The 21,301-nt window shown below is 26.3% G+C and overlaps 1 protein-coding gene across 7 annotated transcripts in view; it reads left to right on the forward strand.

Moving 5' to 3' along the window:
• LOC123273088 (protein sickie) overlaps window positions 1-21,301 on the forward strand; it is a 180,616-nt gene that overhangs the window by 53,479 nt on the left and 105,836 nt on the right. For 5 of the 7 annotated variants that reach the window (XM_044740284.1, XM_044740279.1, XM_044740281.1 and 2 more), the window contains 2 exons: window positions 1,968-2,085; window positions 3,299-3,351. In XM_044740284.1, the coding sequence (XP_044596219.1) occupies window positions 1,968-2,085; window positions 3,299-3,351 (171 nt within the window). Of the gene's footprint in view, window positions 1-271; window positions 420-1,967; window positions 2,086-3,298; window positions 3,352-10,901; window positions 11,088-21,301 lie in introns of those variants that run through there. The other 2 variants (XM_044740283.1, XM_044740286.1) reach the window with 2 other exon arrangements.

Consider the following 21,301-nt stretch of genomic DNA (forward strand, 5'->3'; position numbering starts at 1 on the left):
TTGCTTCATTATAAGTCACAAGTTTCAGTTAAACTGTTAATTGTTAATTATTAATTACCATTAAGCGTAGATGGATCGATTTAAATTGGATAATTTGTGGTGAGTGATTTCGGCAGTGGACTGTTCTCACGTATCAATTTACAGCGCCGATTTAAATTGAATAATTTAAATGTTAATTTATTTCGAGTGTTGTTCGAGGAGATAACAGTGTAAACACATTTTGGTTGCTATTGGTGGTGCGATTTCAATTATTTTTATTGGATTAATTTGTAAATTACATTAAACAAAAGACGTACATATGAGCAGTTAGCTCTTCAAGTAGTTATGTCGATTGGTTTATGGTTAAAATGGCTTGTATCAGAGCACCAAGATCGGTATCATGTCTGTACGAAGACAAAGCTACAAGAAATATTGTTCAGGTATTTTTAATAAATTTTTTTAGTTTGATTATTTTCAAAAGGAACTTTAATATAAAAAAAATAGTTTATTTATTCTAATTTTGAATGTTCATGTTACAATTCAAAATTATGGGTCAAATATTGAAAATACAAAAAAATCATATCCACAGAAAAAAAATGTTCTTGAATCAAGTATATAATTTTGAAGAACTTAATATTCTTGATTTGAGTAGAAAAATTTTTGATTTAAAGAAATTTTACTTGATTCAAGAATTTTTTGTCTTGATTCAAGACAAAATTACCCTCTTCGAAATTATATTCTCGGTTCAAGAATTTTTCTCTTGAATCAAGTTAATTTTTTTTTCAGTGTCCGACTTTTTTTTATAGAAAATTTCATTTCCTACAAAAAATTTATCAGTAGTATTTTAAAGTATTTATCATAACTACATTCCAAATTTAAGAAAAACGATTTTTCTTAATATCTAAAATTTTGAAATTTTATATTTTCATTATTCATACATGTACTTTATTATAATTTTTTTTTTACACTTTTGCCATTTGGCTATGCTGCCTTGGCATTAAAATTAAATAATAAATAAATAAATAAAAAAAGGTCCCTATCAATTTTGTCCTATCTCTTGTCCTTTATCCAAAATTTATATTCTAAGTCTAAAAATGAAGTTATAAAATTTATTTGTAAGTTTTAAAATTTTAAAGTACTGTTTCACGGAAAAAAACAAGATGACACTGGATATCATCCCAGATTATACTCAGTGATATCTGTGGTGAAAAAAAATTCCAGATAGTAGCTAAAAAAAATCCAGATTATACTGCGTGATATCTGAATTATACTCATTGTAATCTGGATTATACTAGCTACTATCTGAAATTTTTTTCACTTAGTATAATCTGGGATGATATCCAGTGTCATCTTGTCCTTTCCGTGTTGTGGCTGAAATATCAAAGATACGAAAAAATCATAAGAGAACTTTTTTTTATAGAGAATTGAATTTCCTCAAAATAAGTCCTTATTAATTTTGTCGTATTTTTAATCCTTAAGCAAGAATGTCAAAAATAAAAACTTAATTTTCTCTGCGTTTAACGACTATCAACTTTAAAGTTTATTGTTATTATTATCATTATTAAATTTAAGAATAATAATAATAAAGTTTTTTAGAAAATCATTAATAGCTCGACTTACGTGATCCATCATACCCCATAACCGCTACATCCATAATAACAACAATAAACTTTTCTATTGACATGACAGTTACAGTTATCACTACGTGATCATAATAGTTCACAGCTGTACCATAGAACACACCACATACACAACATATATATAGACAACTATAAATACAAAGAAATGAAAGAGTTAGAGTAAGATAATATCCGAGATCATTAATCAGGCATTTAACAATCTCATTGATCTTAATCGGCAACTCATGCTGTTGATTTGTTAATGTTTAATTTTTTTTATCTTTCTCAATTATAAATTTTAATATTATATACATGATCATTATATTTAAGAAAAAAAAAATACATTCATATTCATTAAAATGGTTACAGATCTACACAGACTGGGCAAATCACTACCTCGAAAGAGGTGGATGCAAAAGAAGGGTCAGCGACCTTCAGGCAGATCTTTGTGACGGAGTCCTTCTTGCCGATCTCGTCGAATCCGTCAGTAAGTTTCCATATTTTTAATTTTTTTTTATTATCAATTATTTCTTTCAACAATCATCAATCAATTGTTCATCGAGTCGATAATAAAGACGTAGCAAATTAAATCTAGCGAAGAAAAAAAAATAACAAACAATTGATTGATTTACAAGTGAAGGAAGCGGCATCCAGCCTGTCCGTCTTTTATCACTACATAGGTTAGGTATGACTAGAATAAATATCTCTTGATAAATTAACCGGCTTTGCACATCACACAATCACACATCCTATGGGATATGGGGAACATAACAGGACACTAAAAACGGCAATGGCCAATGAGTAATTATATGGAGTCGACAGTTAGCTGGCGTATATTATAAATATTAGAAATAAAAAAAAATTAATAACAATAATAATAATAATAATAATAATAATAATAACTAGCAACCTTGCAGTTACTATGTGACTACCGTGACTTGTGAACTATAAATAAATAAAATTTTGGTTTATTAAATAATGACTTTTGTTAAATTGCACTGTACTTTCTTAACTATTGATATTTTTAAAGATATAAGCTCATCCCGACATTACACTCATCAAGAGCTTTCATTTGAGTACCCACATGCATTTTCATATATTTTTCATTTATACATATATATAATATATATAAATATATGAAATATTGATGTGGGTACTCAAATGAAAGGTCTCGATGAGTGTAATGTCGGGATGAGCTTATATCTTTAAAAATTTCAATATTTCACAAGATACAAGGTCATTTTTGAATAATGTATCTAAAGATAGAGAATTTTCGAATGCAGCCTAAATACTTATCATCATAAATTGACTATCGGTAAGAATTATATGAAATCTTAAAAAGGCACAAATTCAAATCAAGACCTTTGCAATGACACTAAATTTCACTAAAAGAACCGATTTTATCATATTACTATCCTGGACACAAAATTTTTCTTATTTCTCTTAATAATATAGATAATAATAATAATAATAATAATAATAATAATAATAATAATAATAATAATAATAATAATAATAATAATAATAATAATAATAATAATAATATCTGTTTGCGCTGTCCACTAAAAGAATGATATAATCCATTACAGTAAAAAAATATAATAAAAGTACAGGAACGACTCGTGTTTTGTGTTTATATTTACATTCGCGTGATATATTGTACATTATGAAAGATATCTTATGCAATGTTTATTTTCCAGCGAATCAGAAGGTGATAGACATAAACCGAAAACCGAAGAGCGCTCAACAAATGGTGAGTTTTATTTTTCATTTAGAATTAAAAACTTTTAATTTTTGATATTTGCGTTTAATATTATCTTGTTACCGATCGCGTATGTGGTGGTAATCGCGTAATCGGGGAATCGATACTCCAATATTTACTTTACGCTCAATTTCATCGATTTATGTACATATATGTATTTAATAGTGGTTTCATCCCATACTTGTTTATCCCTATTCATATGTGTGGAAGAGTGCTGTTGTTATTTTATATATAAAACGCGATCAATTGTAATTGACGGTTTGTTTTTATGCTCCTTTTTTATGTCCGGAAGTATCTTTTCTAATTTTAGTTAAGATGTATCAACTGATAGGCGTGTTAAAATTAGTTTAATAAAGCTATTTTTATTTTTAGTTTAGAGTAATTTATTTTTTATTTTTGTAACAACTGTTGAGACTCTTTTTTTAAATAAGAGTACTTTTAATTTGAGTGTTAATGGGTTACGGTTTTTTTTAATTTCTAAGAAAATTCAGGGAAGCTTAAATTTAAAATTTATGATTAATAAATAAAATTTAGAAATTTTTTTCAGGCTGAAAAATTGAATTTTAACTATTTTTAACAAATAATTACAAAAAAAATTATTTAAAGACCTTTGACAGCTAAAATTTACACACAAAAATATTTAAAGTATTTTGAATTCTAAAAATTAAAAAAATTAATTTTGTATATTTTTTTAAGTTGAAAAATTTAATTTCAAATTTTTTTATTAAATAATTTTCAAAAAAAAAAGTTATCATTAAAATTTTTAATAATTAGAATTAAAAAAAAAATCATTTCAAGTATTTTGGATTCTTTTTTTTAATTTTAGACATAACCATTAAATAAATTTAAAGGTATCATATTTCACAACAAAAAATGAAAGTTCATTCATAAAGTCTTTGATGTGACTTGAAATCCAATTTTTCAAAAGCTGACACTAATATTTATTTACCATCCTATTTTTTCGGGGTTCATTTTGCCCCATTCTCACTCGTATACATAAATATATATATATTCATTTCTTTTATTTATCTCGGCTGTTTTCTCTTCTTGATCTATAATTAAACGAGCGCGATGGCAAGAAAGACGAAACGATGTGTTTTTGCCGAGACGAAAACACACGAGTCTTAGTTTTAGTCTCTGAGCCTCTGGTACACTAGTGGATATCATCACGATGATACTAATACGCAAAGAGCTGAGTTCAGTTGAGTTTAACTTTGAGGACCGGGTGTTTTGCTTTGCTTTGTACACTTTACTTTACACTGTTACATATTACATGTATTACCAAACTTTCTTTCAAATCGAATTAACTATTCTCTTTCCTGCCAAAATTACTCCGTTTCTCCCTTACGGAAAAAAAACATAAAAAATTTACATAGATTTTCCAAATGTCCAATAACATATGAAGAATAATTTATATCGGTAACTATAATAACAATTGTTATCAATTGTTGACAAAATTTATTTTTCACAAAATTCTTTGAATTCATATTTTGAAACTAAAAATTAAAAAATTTTGGAACAGCTAATTTAAAAAAAAACTGTAAAAATTATTGTTCTATTTTCTGCATTGAAAAAAAAAATTAATTTGAATCAAGAAAAAAACTCTTAAATCAAGAAAATAATTTCAAAGTTTCATTATCTTGAATCAAGACAAAAATTTTTAAATCAAGTAAAATTTATTTAACCCAAGAAATATTTCTTAGTTTAAGAATATGAAATTCTTCAAGTAAATTTTTTATTCTAAATGTAAACATTAAAAAAAAATTATTCACATATATTTTCAGCGAAAAAATACATATGTATGTAAATATAAATTTTTCTACACACAAAAATCAAATTTCTTGCGCCAAGAAAATTTTAAGGAAAATGAAAGTTATTTTGGAGCAAAAAAAAAATTTCTTGGCTCAAGAAACTTTGACTTTATTCAAGAAATTTTCAACCTTCCTTGATATTTTCTTGAGCTGAGAAAATTTACACTCCAGTCAGGAATTTTTTTTTCAGTATACATATGTTAAGACACAATTTTTTTTCTGCACTAATAGAAGGATTTATTAACTATTAATAATTTAATTTATTTGAAGACAATTATTTAATTTATTAAATTTTAATAAATATTTTTTAGCATTCAATAAATATTTATTTGGGAGGGAAGTACATTTATTAATAGTTAATAAGTACTTATTAATAGGTAGTTAACAAATATTTATTAACAGTTAATAAATATTTCGTTGAGTGAATTTGTTTCGCTTGCAATGTCATATGATATCAAGATTGCGAATAAATAAAAATCATCTTTATAAATTATTTGGATTAATTATATTACATTATAATAACGTTTATTGTAAAATACCAAATTCTATCACAGCTCATAATTATCTTTTATATTTTTAAATATTAAAAATGTTAATTTATTTAGTGAATTTAATTATTATCATGCATTCCAGCTAGGGTTATAAAGAATGTCAAAAGAAAATTGATATTTTTGCTTTTTATTTTAAATAAATATTTGTTAACAGTTAACAAATATTCATTAACCATTAATAAATATTTATTAACTGTTAATAAATATTTATTAAATCCTATGATGTTAAAAAATCATTTATTAACAGTTAATAAAGCTTATTAAATATTAAAAAATCCTTTTATTAGTGTGTAGCGGTTCAAAAAAAAATAAAAACCATCTAATTAGTCCAAAAAAAAAAAAAACAAAAAAAAATAAATATTATGACAACAAAACTACTGACCGGAAAGATTGTGTTATACATATGTAATGTTCAATCTAAAGTTGGAAAAGCAGGACGTGGCCGTCTATTTCTACTCGGCGTATTATATCGTGGATTGCAGAGAAAGATGTTCTCGATGATTCACTCGGATATTAGTCAAGTACAACAAAACTTAAACTAATTTCGTAAACGTTTACACAGTATGTTAATTTTGTGTCAATAAGCATTTGTAGTTTCCGTTTTATCAATGAACTATCATGCTACCAAATTTAAATATCAATTTTTATGACACATGATCAGTAATCTACCAATCAGACAACACAAATATTTGGTCATTGAAACATCAAAACTTACGCAGATGGCAGCTTCGGAAAACAAAATAAAAACATCCGAGCAACAATGGAAGTAGTTTTATGCATTTCAACCTTTACAAATGTGTATTAACGTTTTCTAAGAACAAATGCCACAGGTGGTCTTGTTGTCCGCTAATGTGTACAGTAGAAAAATGGTCTTGTATTGAGTCGACCAAGCCAACCCGTAAAAGCAAGCTCCAAAGACCGATTCGATATGAGGTAGAAGGTGTCGGTCAAAAAGTGTAAGCGTTCTTAGAATCTCCGTGTGAGAATATCGACATTTATTTGTGGATATTTTTCAACAAATGGTTGCGTAATTTAAGTTTTATTGATGCGAGGATGGGGATGATTTATTTGGATCAATAGATCGAATGATTCTTGGTGAAAAAGAGGGATTGAATTGACGGAAATTGAAGAAAGGTTTTTTTGTGTTGGGTTTATTTTTTATTAATCTGAAAATTATTTTTTAGATGTTTATAGTGTACATAGCCAATAATTTGAAATTTTGAAGAAAAATTTTTTAATAATAAATAAATTATATTTATTGTTAACAAATAAAATAAATGATCGTTGTTTGGAAAATAATAAATTAAATTATTTTAATTGAGCTCTAAAAATTAAACTGTTGGATAAATTTTTATTTTAAATATATTTTGTTATAAATTCAATGTATACAAGTTAGTAAATTAACTATAAATTAAATAATAAATTTAAACAGGATTTAAAAATCCCAAAAAAATTATATCTTAAAAAAAGATTTATTTAATTGTGATTTTTTAATAATTCATTTATTGGCTTGTATAGATAAAATTTTTATTAGTTAAATTATTAAAAATGAAAATGTTATTTAATTTTTAGTGCTTCATTTAACGAATTTTATTATTTAATTTATTATATAATAACTATGGATTATAAAATATTTTTTTTTATTTAATAAATAATTAATTAAGTTAATAAAAAAAAAATTTTTAACTATTTAACAATTTTTTAAAAATATTTATTTAAAGTTTGTTCTATTTCCGACAATCAGCAATTCAGATTGAGTTATCGAATTAAAATAATTTATTGACGATGATAGGATGAATAGAATATGTAATTGAATAATTGAAATGATAGATGCAGAGGATGATCGGTGAGTCCGAAACCACCCACGTGGCCAGATGCATCGATGGCAATTCACTAGAATCGACAATCTACAATCTAAATCTAAATCTAGAATGAGATTGTGGCTGGCAATCTTAGAGATCAAATGCCCAACTGTACTAGGTACACACTGCATAACGGTCCAATAAAGACGTTGCCGCCGGGCCGGCCTTTTCCACGATCTCCGTGACCCTATGATACAACAGCTCACCATCAACATAATCACAATCACCATCACAATCATAATATTACACACCAGTTAATGTAACCGGCACCAACATCTAATCAACAACCCTCATTTTCAGCTTCTTTACATTTTACAGTTTACATTTTACCTCGCCCATTCATTTTCCTATTTATATTTATATTCATATCTATTTGCATCTTATAAGTACTTTCTTTATTTAAAATAAACATGTATATTCACTAAAAAAAAAAAAAAAAAAAAAATAACAAGAGAAAAATTTTTTAATCAAGAAAAATGTATTAGTTTCAAAATTTTTCTTTTTAAATTAAGACGAAGCTCTTCAAAATATTTTTTTTTTTATTTAAATATTTTTTTCAGTGCATGTAAAATTTTGAATATTTGTTGATTGATAATTTAATGACACTTAAATTAGCAGACATTTGAAAATATTTGAGTATATTTGAGGATATTTGAAAATATTTGAGTATATTTGAGGATATTTCAAAATATTTGAGTATATTGGAGGATATTTCAAAATATTTGAGTATATTGGAGGATATTTCAAAATGTTTGAGTTTTTTTTTATTGAAAAAAATTTTTTTTTCCAAAAATAAATAAAAATATTAAACATTTAAAATTTTTTAAAAACTATAGATGTAATTTTTAAAAATAATTTTTTAGTTCTAATTTAATGAATTAAAAAAAATCGAATGATTAATATAAAATAAATTTTTCAACAAAAAATTTTTTATCCACCATTTTCAATTTTCACTCACCCCCATTAAAAAATTCATCAATCTCAATCCTTCAACACCACTTCTCCCCTACCAAAAAAATTTAGTCACCAAAATTCCAACAAAAAATTCTTTCCCCATCAACTCATCAAAATAAAATCCAAAGATCAAAGCCTCTCTCATTGTCCTTTTCTTACTTTTTTTCTCGTCCCCGATATTTATCACCAGGGGGTGAAAGTCTCCAATTTTCCACCTGAAAACCACCAAGGAACTAAACAGAACTGAACCTCCTTGACATTCAGGCTCCAGAGAGGTTGGTCTTTACCCGGTATTACCGAGTAAAGCCCTTACCGGTAGGTCTTGTCGTAATTCATTCTTTCTCTTTAGTGTCTGTCGTCGAGGAAATTTGTGCAGCTCAGTCCACCTTCACTCTTATTATCCTCATCTCCACTTCTACCTTCTACCTTCTACCTCCTGTCTCTTATTCTACCTGATGGTTAGACTTATTCGTGCTTAGTAAAATGCCACCGACATTTCTCTCGTGATGGGCCACCTAGTAGCCTTGTCCGGTCCTCAGTCCTGGTTATCAACTCGACTCCCACTCTTTATCTCGCTGCTCGCTGAAATGACAAATACTCGATACAGCACCGACTAATACAGAGAACTGACACCGACAATATCATAGTTTATATTGCTCACTCATACTCTGACTATTACTCTAGCTCTCTATATGTAGATATATATACAAGTACACATACGGACAATATTTCCCACTCTTTGGACCAGTATTATACTGCCGTTTGTCTCTATCTTATTTTATACTCGCGCTTCTTTCTTCTTCACTTTGTCCAGTCTTTGTCTGTATGTTTGTTCGTATATATGTGTGTGATGTTTTTCCACCGCATGAGTGTGTGTGAGTGGTTACCTTTACCTCGCTCTACTCGCGTGTTCAGATCTTTCATCGGTTAGTGCCAAGTGAGTGCTCCGGTAGCGTGGTACTGAGTACACTACTCATACTCATACTCAGTCTCCTTCTCGTACTCGTCATATGTTATTAGGACTAAGTATTGTGGGTAACTATTGTAATTTTAGGGTACTGCTAACTCTAGGTAGTTATTAAATAGTCATTAATTATCAATCACAGGTTGTTAGTTTTGCAAGTGATTTTTTACATATTTTTTTTTCTAGTGTTAAAATTTTAATTTGTTTGTAAATTTATCGGACAAAATTTGGACTTGGTCAAATTTTTATTTATTTAGAAATTTTTTAAACTTACATAGAAAAAATTTTGCGTCATTGCCTCAAAAAAATTTATGTTAAATATTTAACACAAAAATTTTTAACACTACACTGATAGAAGGATTTATTAACTATTAATAATTTAATTTATTTGAAGACAATTATTTAATTTATTAAATTTTAATAAATATTTTTTAACATTCAATAAATATTTATTTGAGAAGGAAGTACATTTATTAATAGTTAATAAATATTTATTAATAGTTAACAATAGTTATCAGTACTTATTAACAGTTAATAAATATTTTGTTGAGTGAATTTGTTTCGCTTGCAATGTCATGTCAATTATTTTACATTATAATAACGTTTATTGTAAAATACCAAATTCTATCACAGCTCATAATTATCTTTTATATTTTTAAATATTAAAAACATTAATTTATTTAGTGAATTGAATTATTATCATGCATTCCAGCTAAGGTTATAAAGAATGTCAAAGAAAATTGCTATTTTTACTTTTTATTTTAAATAAATATTTGTTAACAGTTAACAAATATTTATTAACATTTAATAAATCGTATTTAATAAATAATTTATTAACTGTTAATAAATATTCATTAAATCCTATGATGTTAAAAAATCATTTGTTAACAGTTAATAAAGCTTATTAAATATAAACAAATCCTTCTTCTATCAGTGTAAGTTTTTGATACAATGACGCAAAATTTTTTATTGTGTAAAATTAAATTTTGTGTTATAATATTTTTATTAGTTTTGGAATTCTAATGATTGCAATTATAAATTTAAAAGTTATATAAAAAAAATTCATAAATAATTGAAAAAAATTTTTTCATATTTTTAATTAATTTTTTTTTTAAACACAAAATTTTATTATTTATTCTAAATTTTTTAATATTAAATTTTAGAGTAAAAATTTTTTTGTAAATTTACAGTTCGAAAAAATTAATTAAATAATAATATAAAAAAATTTTTTAATTAATTATTTAATTTATTGCGTAATTAATTAAAAAGTACATAAAAGTGACATAAATTTTACAATGATTATATCTTTTTAATTATAGCTAATTAGTGACGCTAAAATTTCCTAAAGACTTAAATTAAAATAAAATAAAATTTGCAGTGATAAAAAAAAAAAAAAAAAAAAAACGTGTTTACTTTTCATATAAAAAAATTAAAAAATTTGAATGATGACGCGGGAAAAATAGTGATACATTATGTTGTAAACGATATGGTAGACGATTAATAGCATTGTGCGATAGTGGTTGTGAATCTCACCTCGACCTCGACTGGAAGTTTAATAAAATAAAATAAAAATAATAATGTACAAGTAAGTAAAGACGTGTTATGTACCATAGAGAAACATATACAATATCTATGTACGTAATATATAATATATAATACATAATGTATAATATAATAAGATACGCGGGTGTAGATATATATTATATACATTTAACATTATTGAAGGAGTTAATATGTATACAAATAAATATACATAAGCAAGAAGTGGTTTATAAATAGAACCGCGGATTTTTACGGAAAATTATGTTAATAATTAATTCGAGGAGTTAATCAATCATTTTTTTCGTGTAATTTTATTTTTGAATTGAGAAAAAAAAATTTTTATTTGTTGAAATAGAAAAAAAATAAACAATGGATTTTAAAATCTGAGCGGAGAAGTTTATTGCGACACTTGATTCTATTTTAGTTTACAGATATTTAAAATTAAAATCGATGAGACAACTCGAGGTCGTGAATCATGTAAGACTTTTTTTAACTTCCGCTCTGAAAAAATATTGGGTTCTTAATTTCTGAGATTTTAAAGTGTTTTTAGTTTTTAATTATTTTTTGAGGATCTTCTAATTTATTTTTTTTTTTTTCAATAAAAAGTATCATTGATTTTTTTAATATTTAATAGTTATAAATTTTCAAGTTATTATTATTATCATCTCTTAAAAATTTATTATTATAAATATCAATTTTTTTAATGAATAATAATAAGAGTGTATAATACAATATTTACCTGAGGACCACCTATACAAGTCGTAATTCTAGAAACTTTCCCGCTATTGTCGGCTCAGTCAGTAAAACTCTTCTAAAAACTAAAATATATACACTAAAGAGTGTCAGATAAAATTGTTAAAGTGTTTGTCGTGACACAGAACTTTGAAGTGAGAATTAGAAGTAGTGGCAAGTGAAAAATTAATCGTAGATTAGATCGAGAGGTATTTCCTACCCATAAATCGACTCCACCGGTAAAAGACTCGGACCGACAACGATACTTGGATACTTGGAGGAGTACCCGTTAAAGTTAAAGCCAAAGCCTAGCCTATTACTAATATCAGTATAAATAAAAATAGACGAGACTCACAATCAAATACCCGAGCTCAAAGTGCCGTCTACAGTGAGTTTATCTCACTCGTATGTGTCTTTGTCGCTTATCTTCGGGTTCCAAGTAAAGACTTCCGGTTATCCACTACTCTGTCTTCTGATATGACTTTTCTTCCATTTTATGAGAAAAATTTAAAAATTTTCTTTTAAACACTTGAGATAATTGATCACAATTAGTTGTTCTTAATCATTTCGTCCTCCTTAGGCGGGCTCCTGACTACACTCTCACTTTTAAATTTTTATGTTAGTCTATAATCGTAAAATGCTAAAAGTATTATGAGCTTAAGGTATGATAAGAGTCGATCAACGACTAAAATCCGAGGATTAGCGAATTCTCAGACTTCCGAAGTAGGTGTGTCCGATTTTTAAACGATCGGGCAAATGTATAATCCATTCCTGGTGATTATTGTCGTTTTCGTCTCTTTATCTCGCTCGGGTGGTCGCATAACATTCAATAATACTAAAAAAAATAATAATAATAAAATTAAAATTATTATTGTTATCATTATTATATTATTATTATCTATATTGTTAAGAAAATAAGCAAAATTTTGTGACCAGTGTATTTATATGATAAAATGGGTTTTGAATTATGATAACCAAGGTTTTGAATTACAATAATCAAGAATACCATTTTGAAGAAAATGATTTTTTTGAGTCAAGAGAATAAATTTTTGAGATGAGAAAAATTTATTTAAATCAAGAATAATTTCTTGATTCAAGAATTTTTTTTTTTTCATTATTTAAGATAAAATGTAAAATAAATTTAATAATCATGAATTATATAATTATAATCACTACTTATATTACTCTACAAATCAGTTCTTATAAACTTACGTGAATATACTCTTCTCATGTATTTTATTTTTGCCATTCGGCTTATAAGGCCTTGGCATATATATGTTGAAATAAATAAATAAATAAATAAATTCTCTTGACTCAAGAAAATCGTTTTCTTCAAAATGGTATTCTTGGTTCAAGATTTCAGCAAATCTCGACCTGGAGTTGTGTCTTTTCATGGTTTAATATTATTTTCTCCAATAGTCCATTTATGATGATAAGTCTTTAGACTTCATTTGAAAATGCTCTGTCTCTAGATACATAATTAAGAAATGATCTTGTATTTCGTGAACTATTGACATTTTTAAAGATATAAGCTCATTCCGATATTACACGGTGAGAAATTTCCATTATTTTTTATTCTGCATGGATTTTAGATATTACAATGGTGCATATTACTAGTGAACCTTATTGACTCAGAATAAAATTTTACAATGGCCCATAGTAATTTCCGAAACAAATGAAATCAGACATAGTAAATGGTAGAAATTGAAATGTACCATAGTAAAATGAAATATGCAATAATTTAAATTTCCGAATGTACTATAGCAAAAAAAATAAGAAAACGTTTGTAAAAAATAAAAAATTTTAGAGTAAAAAATGTTTTTAGCAATCAAAAAAAATATCAAACCAAACAAGATTTTTTTTGTTTGCAATAATTTTCAAAATATTTTTAAAATATAGTTTTTTTATTTTTTTTCATTTTTAACAATGAACGTAGGATTTATTTTGGCAGTTAATTTTATTATGAATAATTATAAACACAATATATAACTTTTAAATTATTTTTTATTATTATTAGAAGTGTCGGTTGCAGGTTAACCATCAAATGTTTGTTTTCATTTTAATTTTTCACGGTAAATTATTAAATATTTTATTATTTATGAATCTTACAAATTTTCATTAACTATTCATGTGTTGATGGATTTATAAACTAATATTTATTTAAAACTTAATGTTTATTGCAATTTTCATAACACCGTTAACCACTACTGATAGCGTCTGTACACTTATGTTGACAAAAAAAAGCAGCACGAAAAAATGAAAGAGCGCGCGTCGCGACTGACGCGCATACGTTTTCTATGGGACATTTGAAAATTTCATAGTCACAATTTTAAATTTAAACCGAGTACACGTGACTAAGTGTGAAACTTTTTTATAAATTTTTATTGTCGACTGAGCAACAGAAATTTTACTATGGAACTATAATGAAAAGTTTTAAGCACACTAACAGTTTTTGTTCTGTCAGTTTACGAAAATTTTTTATATATGTTTATGTAACAGTTGCATGGTCAAATTTACTATGGTCCCTAGTAAATATTGATTGGTACAATATGATATTCTTAAATTTTTATGGTAATATTTTGAATTGAGTCATTAAGGTTCAGTCTTATTATGTATGCATAGTAAATTTCTACAGAAATTTCTCACCGTGTACACTTATCAAGACCTTTCATTTGAGTACCCACACCAATTTTTCATATATTTTGTATATTTATGTATATGAATATATGAAAAATATATCAAAATGCATGTGGGTACTCAAATGAAAATTCTTGGTGAGTGTAACATCGGGATGAGTTTATATCTTTAAAAACATCAATAGTTAACTAAGTACAGTGGAATTTAACAAAAGTCATTATTTAATAAAGTAAAATTTTTATTATTTATAGTTCACAAGTCACAGAAGTCACAGAGTAACTGCAAGGTTGCTAGTTATAATTATTATTATTAAAATTTTGTAAAGTTTTTTTTTTTTCTATAAATTTCACACACAGAAAAAAAGATTTCTTGACTGGAGAATAAAATTTTTGGCTCAAGTAAATTTTCGGGTGCTCAAAGGAAGACCGAAGTTGTCTTGGCCGAAGTAAAAACTTTTCTTGAAATTCTATTCTTGGTGGAAGTAATTTTTCTTAATTCAAATTATCATAAATACTTGATACTTGATACAATAAATTTTTATATTGGGTCAAGATTTTTAGATACTTTAGAGAAGCAGTGCCACCTACTTCAGCTGAGAAAAAAATTTTCTCACCTTGAGAAAATTTTTCTCTTGAATATTTGATACTTATTTTAGATTATTTTAGCACGCAATTATACATATTGAATGAAAGAAAATGGTCAATATTATTTGATCTTCCCATTTGACATGTTCGTTAATAAAAATATTAATGAAAATTTATTATCGAGATATATAATTTTTTGGAGCAAGAGAAAAATTTTCTCAAAACAAGAAAATTTTCTTGATTTAAATAAATTGTCTTGGATCAACATACGTACTTCTTGAAGCAAGAGAATTAATGTTGTTGGGACAAGTGAAATTTCTTGTGTCAAAAAAAAAATTTTTTTTTCGCCCAAGAAAATAATTAGCAAGAAAAATATTTTCTTGGTTCAAGTGAACCATTCTTTCTGTGCAGTATTGAAATTCAAATTAACTAAAAAAAAAAAAAAAAATAATAAATATAATCTATATAAATATTATGTATCTATAAATCTGTAGACATAGGTCCGCTGAGATTATTTTTTAGCGCGAATAGAGTCAAATTAAACGTGTTGACTATTGAGGTGATCATTTACATTACATTATGAATAGACAAATAATATATAATGTATAATATATAATATAATATAATACGGACGGATATTCAGATAGGAGATAATAGATAGCGGATTGGATTGGATGTATTAGATAGAGGTGTAGGTATAAATTAGTTGTCCTTCGGCGAGGAACTCGAGCGGATCGAATCTTGACTCGTGTCGCGGGTGACATGACTCTACTCGTTTGTTATTAGTTATTATTTTATTGGTCAAGAACTTTCCCACCGGGTGATTTAATTATGATATATTTATTTTTTTGACTCATTACTTCAACAAGATTTCACGCTGATTTATCTACTTGTTCATTTATCCTGTAATTATCCGGTTGTATAAGTCAATTTATGTCATTGAATTAATTAATAAATACTATTTTAATGGTCTAATTATCTTCTGTCATGGCCCATAACCTGCAAAAAAATTTTTTAATGCTATTAATATCAACCACAATAACAATAATAATACACTGTAAAAAAAGCGGTGTTAAAATGGACTCATTTTAACACCGCTATGTAACACCTGTGTATTAACACCGGTGTAGCGGTGCTCTTTTGCGGTGTTAAACCGGTGTAATACCGGTGTAACAGTAGAATAAATTTACACCGTATCGGAGTATGAATATTACATGATCCATAAAACACAATTAATATTCAATATTTATCAAAATGAGACAAGTAACATTTATTTAAGAATTTTAAATTTATAAAATTACGCAGAAATCGATTTAATGAATGTTATACAACAAGTTAAATAGTATTTACAATATTAAATGTTTAGGAACAATATAATAATTGCTTTTATCGTAACCATGATGTTTCTCACAATATAATGGATGTTTTAAACATGACAAATCTACAGCTGTGCAAAAATAAATTATCTAAAAACACTCTAAAACTGTCCAAAAAATGTTCCAAAATTGTCTCAAAAATATCCGAAAAATGTCTCAAATGTCTTCAAAATTTGTTCTCAAATAGTTAAAAAAATGTTTTAAGATTATTCAAAAAAGGTTCCACATAAGATTTAAGGACAAAATTTCAACTAAATTGCTTCAAATAAATTGCATTGATTCTAAAATTATCTTAGAAGCATTCCGAAAATCTTAAAAAAAATACTTAAAAGTTATGAAATAATTACTAAAATCCACTATTTTAGAGTTTCCGATTATCTATATGATATCCTAAGATTGTCCTTTAATAATGGTGTTAAAGTAACACGGATTGAAAATTTACACCGAGAGAATTTCACACTACACGGCCGTATAAAGTGCTCTGGGTCCATTTTTACATCGAAATTTTTTACAGTGTATTTATTTTAATCAAAAATTTTTATCTACTTAATATTTTATTATTTTAAATTTTCTAAATTAATTATTAACTTTTTTTGATTATTTATCTTTAATTATTAAACATAAAAAGTTTAATTATAAAAATTATGTTAGTTAAAATATTATCAACGCCGGAAAATTTATAACACCGAAAAAAAATATTTACACCGCGACCGGTGTTACTGCTACACCGATTTCGGTGTTGAATTTAACACCGGAATTTTTAACACCGTACACTGCATGGACTCACACCGGTTTTTTTTTACAGTGTAATTACATCAACAATGAAAAATATTTAAACTAAAAAAAAATTTTATTTAATAAATAAAAATAAATTATCAAAATTTAATACCAAAAAAATAAAATGGAATCTGTTCGGCAAATACTTTTACCAAAAAAAAAATACTCGCGTGCCGGTACTAAATACTAAAATACAAGATAATTACTTAAAAACCGGTAAGTCCCAACCAAGCCCAATTATTTATTCAGTCCTTTCAGAAATCAAATTTAGATATCAGTCTTGACATAAAAATAAAAAAACTCCGTCCTCTGTTTTTAGTTTTATTTTATAAATTTATTTACACCGATAAAAATAATAAAAATGTTTATTGTTTGTGGGTTGTAATAAAATAAATACCATCGAATGAGTTTATCTTATAAATTAACAAATAGATGGGACTTAACTGCATACCGACACAATTGTTACACCGAATGAGAAGGAATAAAAGTTGTCGACACCTTTAATCTTAGGCTTTTAATACAAGCAAAGGTATAAAATATATAATAGTATGTGAGGTTTACATATAATAGCGTTGCGGATCGAGAACTGGTAATAATGATAACGTTATCATCAACGATGTTAATATATAAGAGTAAGAGGGATTGTATATTGTGTGAGGAATAAGGAGTAAGGAATACCAGAAAGTGGAGGAGTATGTTGTGTGTTATGTGATGGTATGTGGAGTTAAGGCGCTGTTTAATGGAATAGAAATAGAATTAGAAGTAGAAATAGAAATAGGAAAGAGAATACAAGTACAGGAAGGAAGGCTTGCTCAAAGTAATCTCCATGTGCTTGCTGAGTTCTGTCTATAGTCAGTATATGTAAGTAATCTTGAGGAAACTTACGTACGAATAGTGCCAAGGACCTCCAGTGATTCAAGTTGCGCAATATCGTGAGCGGCAATTCACTTAGTAGGTATATGTATATTTACTTACAATTTACAATGTATGTGAATATATGTATAATACGATATTAATTTATATATTGCACTTCTAAAATTCATTTGGCACTTGAATTTTAATAAATTATTTTTTTAAAAATACAATTATAAAAAAAAATATGTTGTTATAGAAAGAAGACAGTAATTATGGATATAAGCTAAAAAGATGACTGGTAAAATGTTTGGCTGGAAAGTCCGTGCAGGGTCAATTAGTCATCTAACGACTGTCGGGGCTTGAGAAATAATTTTTGATAAACCGTCCACTTGATATCAGTAGAATGGAATATATATAATATTTGTGAGTTGTATGTATAACTAGAGCCTAAAAAAACAAATCTGACTCAGCATACAATTATTCCCAGAAGACAATTTATGACCGCAAATTACGTTCCGTGTTGTATTCTGTGATTATTTAGGTAGTAGTATGTACCGTACTTTCTACGAAAATAAATAATGCCAGTGACAATGAACAATAAACATTTGTGTTTTCTCATTTTTATTAAAATATTTCAATAATGGTATTGTTGGAGATAAAAAAAAAAAAAAAGATGTTTAAAAAATTTTTAACACGTAATAAAATAATGATAATAAAAATTTTTAAATTATTATTATTATTATTATTATTATGCTTTGAAAATTTATTAAATCAAATATATAATTATATTTATTATTAGTGAATATAAGACATCAGAACTAATAATTTTAATAAAATTTAAAGTTCATCATAATTAGTAACATTTAAATCAAGATGTTATCTCATTGAATTATCAGAGAGAATCAAAACACCGTGACATGATATAATTATAAATAAAAAAAGCAAAAAAGTTAGAGAAGATTGCCATATCGAATGACATGAGAAATGAAGAGTAGCGATATGAAGTAGTGAAAATGCAGCTCGACTGTCTGTCTGGTTCGTTTTCATCTCTTTAACTAAAACTGGCATACATGTAAATATATTTAGACGGGATAACCCCGTCACCCTCTTTCCTCCTTTCTTCTCTCTTATTTTCTTCCCAGCTCTTTCCAACACTTTCTCTCTCCGTCCAATAATGTAGAACGACCAGATAGAAATCAGTAACCCACACACACACATGAATTCATATAAGTATAATAACAGCGATGCACATGGCCCGTCCAAAAAATCCAAACATTTATCACTTGTTTTTCAATACATTAATTTTTATATTAATAATTTCAATATATTATCCTAAATATCATATCATATCAATTGGAAAAAATATTTACTTATTTCGCGGGCTCATTGTCCGCGGGTTTTCCGATAATGAGAACTCATTTTGATATCAATTTTTTTTTTTTTCTTATATTAAATATTATTTCTTCAATTGAAATTAATTTTTTTGTTTACAAAAAATTTCCAAGAACGGATAAAAAATTCACAACAAAAATAACAGAATAAAATTTTTATTAATTTATTTTTTAATTCACTAATATAAAATTAAGCGACGTTTGCATGGTAGCTTTAATCAGAAGTTATTTTCTATTACTGGCGTCAATTTTTGGAATTCTCTTTCCCCAGAGCAAGAGCTTACGTCATTTAATGTAAGAATATTAATCAAGTTAGAAACAAATCAAATATTTAAATTATTATACGAATTTCATATTTTTTTTTAATTAAAATTTCATTTTTATTTATAAATTAATTAATGTAAATGATGAATTATGATAAATTTAAACAGTCATTTTTGAGAGTCGACATATTTAATTGGTCCAGAAAGAGAAGAAAGATTCGAGACAGGTATAGTTATAGTTATAGATATAGTTGGTGAATTTAATTATTGGACCGATCGATCCTTTCCGAGAAATTAGCTTGCAGTTTATTTTTTAGCAGTTAATTGTTTCTAATTTACTTAAATCCGCTTCAACTGAGCAATCACGTGAGAAAAGGTTTAAGTAGGGATGTAAGTAGGCTATGAACCTTCGGGACTATTTAGTGTTTAGTTTGGAGGTAACCGGCTTAGTAGCAACACTCGACACAAGTTTTATTGTTATTGCCTTAGATTTAGATTTTTTTTTTGTGTTAAATAAATTTGTGCTTATCAAAATTTGAAGAAAGTATTTTTAGAGTGAGTGAAATTTTTTTTAAATATTAAAAATATTTACGGTCTAATGAAAATTAGTGTAAATGTAAATAAATACTTAAAAGGCATTGCACGGTTAAAAGAAAGGCATGCAAACTTGGCGCTCTTTTGGAAAATAAAACTACCGGTTAAGCGCGTGGAATAAATTAATGAATCGTGCTATTTCACAATGGGATTGCCTGAGAATTTAGTATTTGTGAAAAAGCCGACTGCTTAAGAGTTATATTATGTGCAAGAGCAGTTGCAAAATTTAAACTTTTAATTTTTGGTTAAATATTGGAGTTATGAAAAAATAATAAGAAACCTATTTTGTAGGAAATTAAATTTTTTATAATAAAGTTTTTGAAAATTTTGATGTATCTCTTATTGTTTTGCCAGAAATCAAAATCAAAGTCTTCAAAGACAATAAATTGCTAAACAGATGTTGCCTTTTTTTAAAATTATTATTAAATTTTTTTTAATAATAATAACACTGAGAAAAAAAACTTTTTTGTCCAGAAAAAAATTTTTTCGCCTAAGAATCGTTTAAAATAAATTTTGGTTTTTTGACAAAAGAATATCAATATCTATCATGATAATAAAATATTAGCATTAATTTTGATAGATTAACAAATGAATAAGGTTTACTTGAATTAAACAAAAAATAATTCGATCAATTCTTGAGACAAGAAAATATATTCTTTAAAATTATCAAGAATATATATTTTTGTGACAAGAAAATTTTCTCAAGAGTAGTTCTTTTTTTTCTCAGTGAATAATAATAATATTAGAAATATATTGATTGGTCTCCAAGTGGATTTGGTAAGATGGCTTAAAATTAACATATCCTTTTTAATAAATAATAATAATAATAATAATTTTTAAACAGTGAAAAAAAAGTTTATTTTTCATTTTATAATAATAAAAAATAAAAGTGACAAGTTTATTTCTGTCACCCCGCTTTGTTTTTCCGTGACAGTTTTAAAATAACATTTCATCTATAAACAGTGATTATTTTTTTTTTACGAGCTGGATTAGCACTCATCAATAACTGATAATAAATTCACTAATAAAATACTCTTGTCAACATTAA

Source organism: Cotesia glomerata, linkage group LG10 (genome assembly GCF_020080835.1).
Source record: "Cotesia glomerata isolate CgM1 linkage group LG10, MPM_Cglom_v2.3, whole genome shotgun sequence".
Classification (NCBI taxonomy): Eukaryota; Metazoa; Arthropoda; class Insecta; order Hymenoptera; family Braconidae; genus Cotesia; species Cotesia glomerata.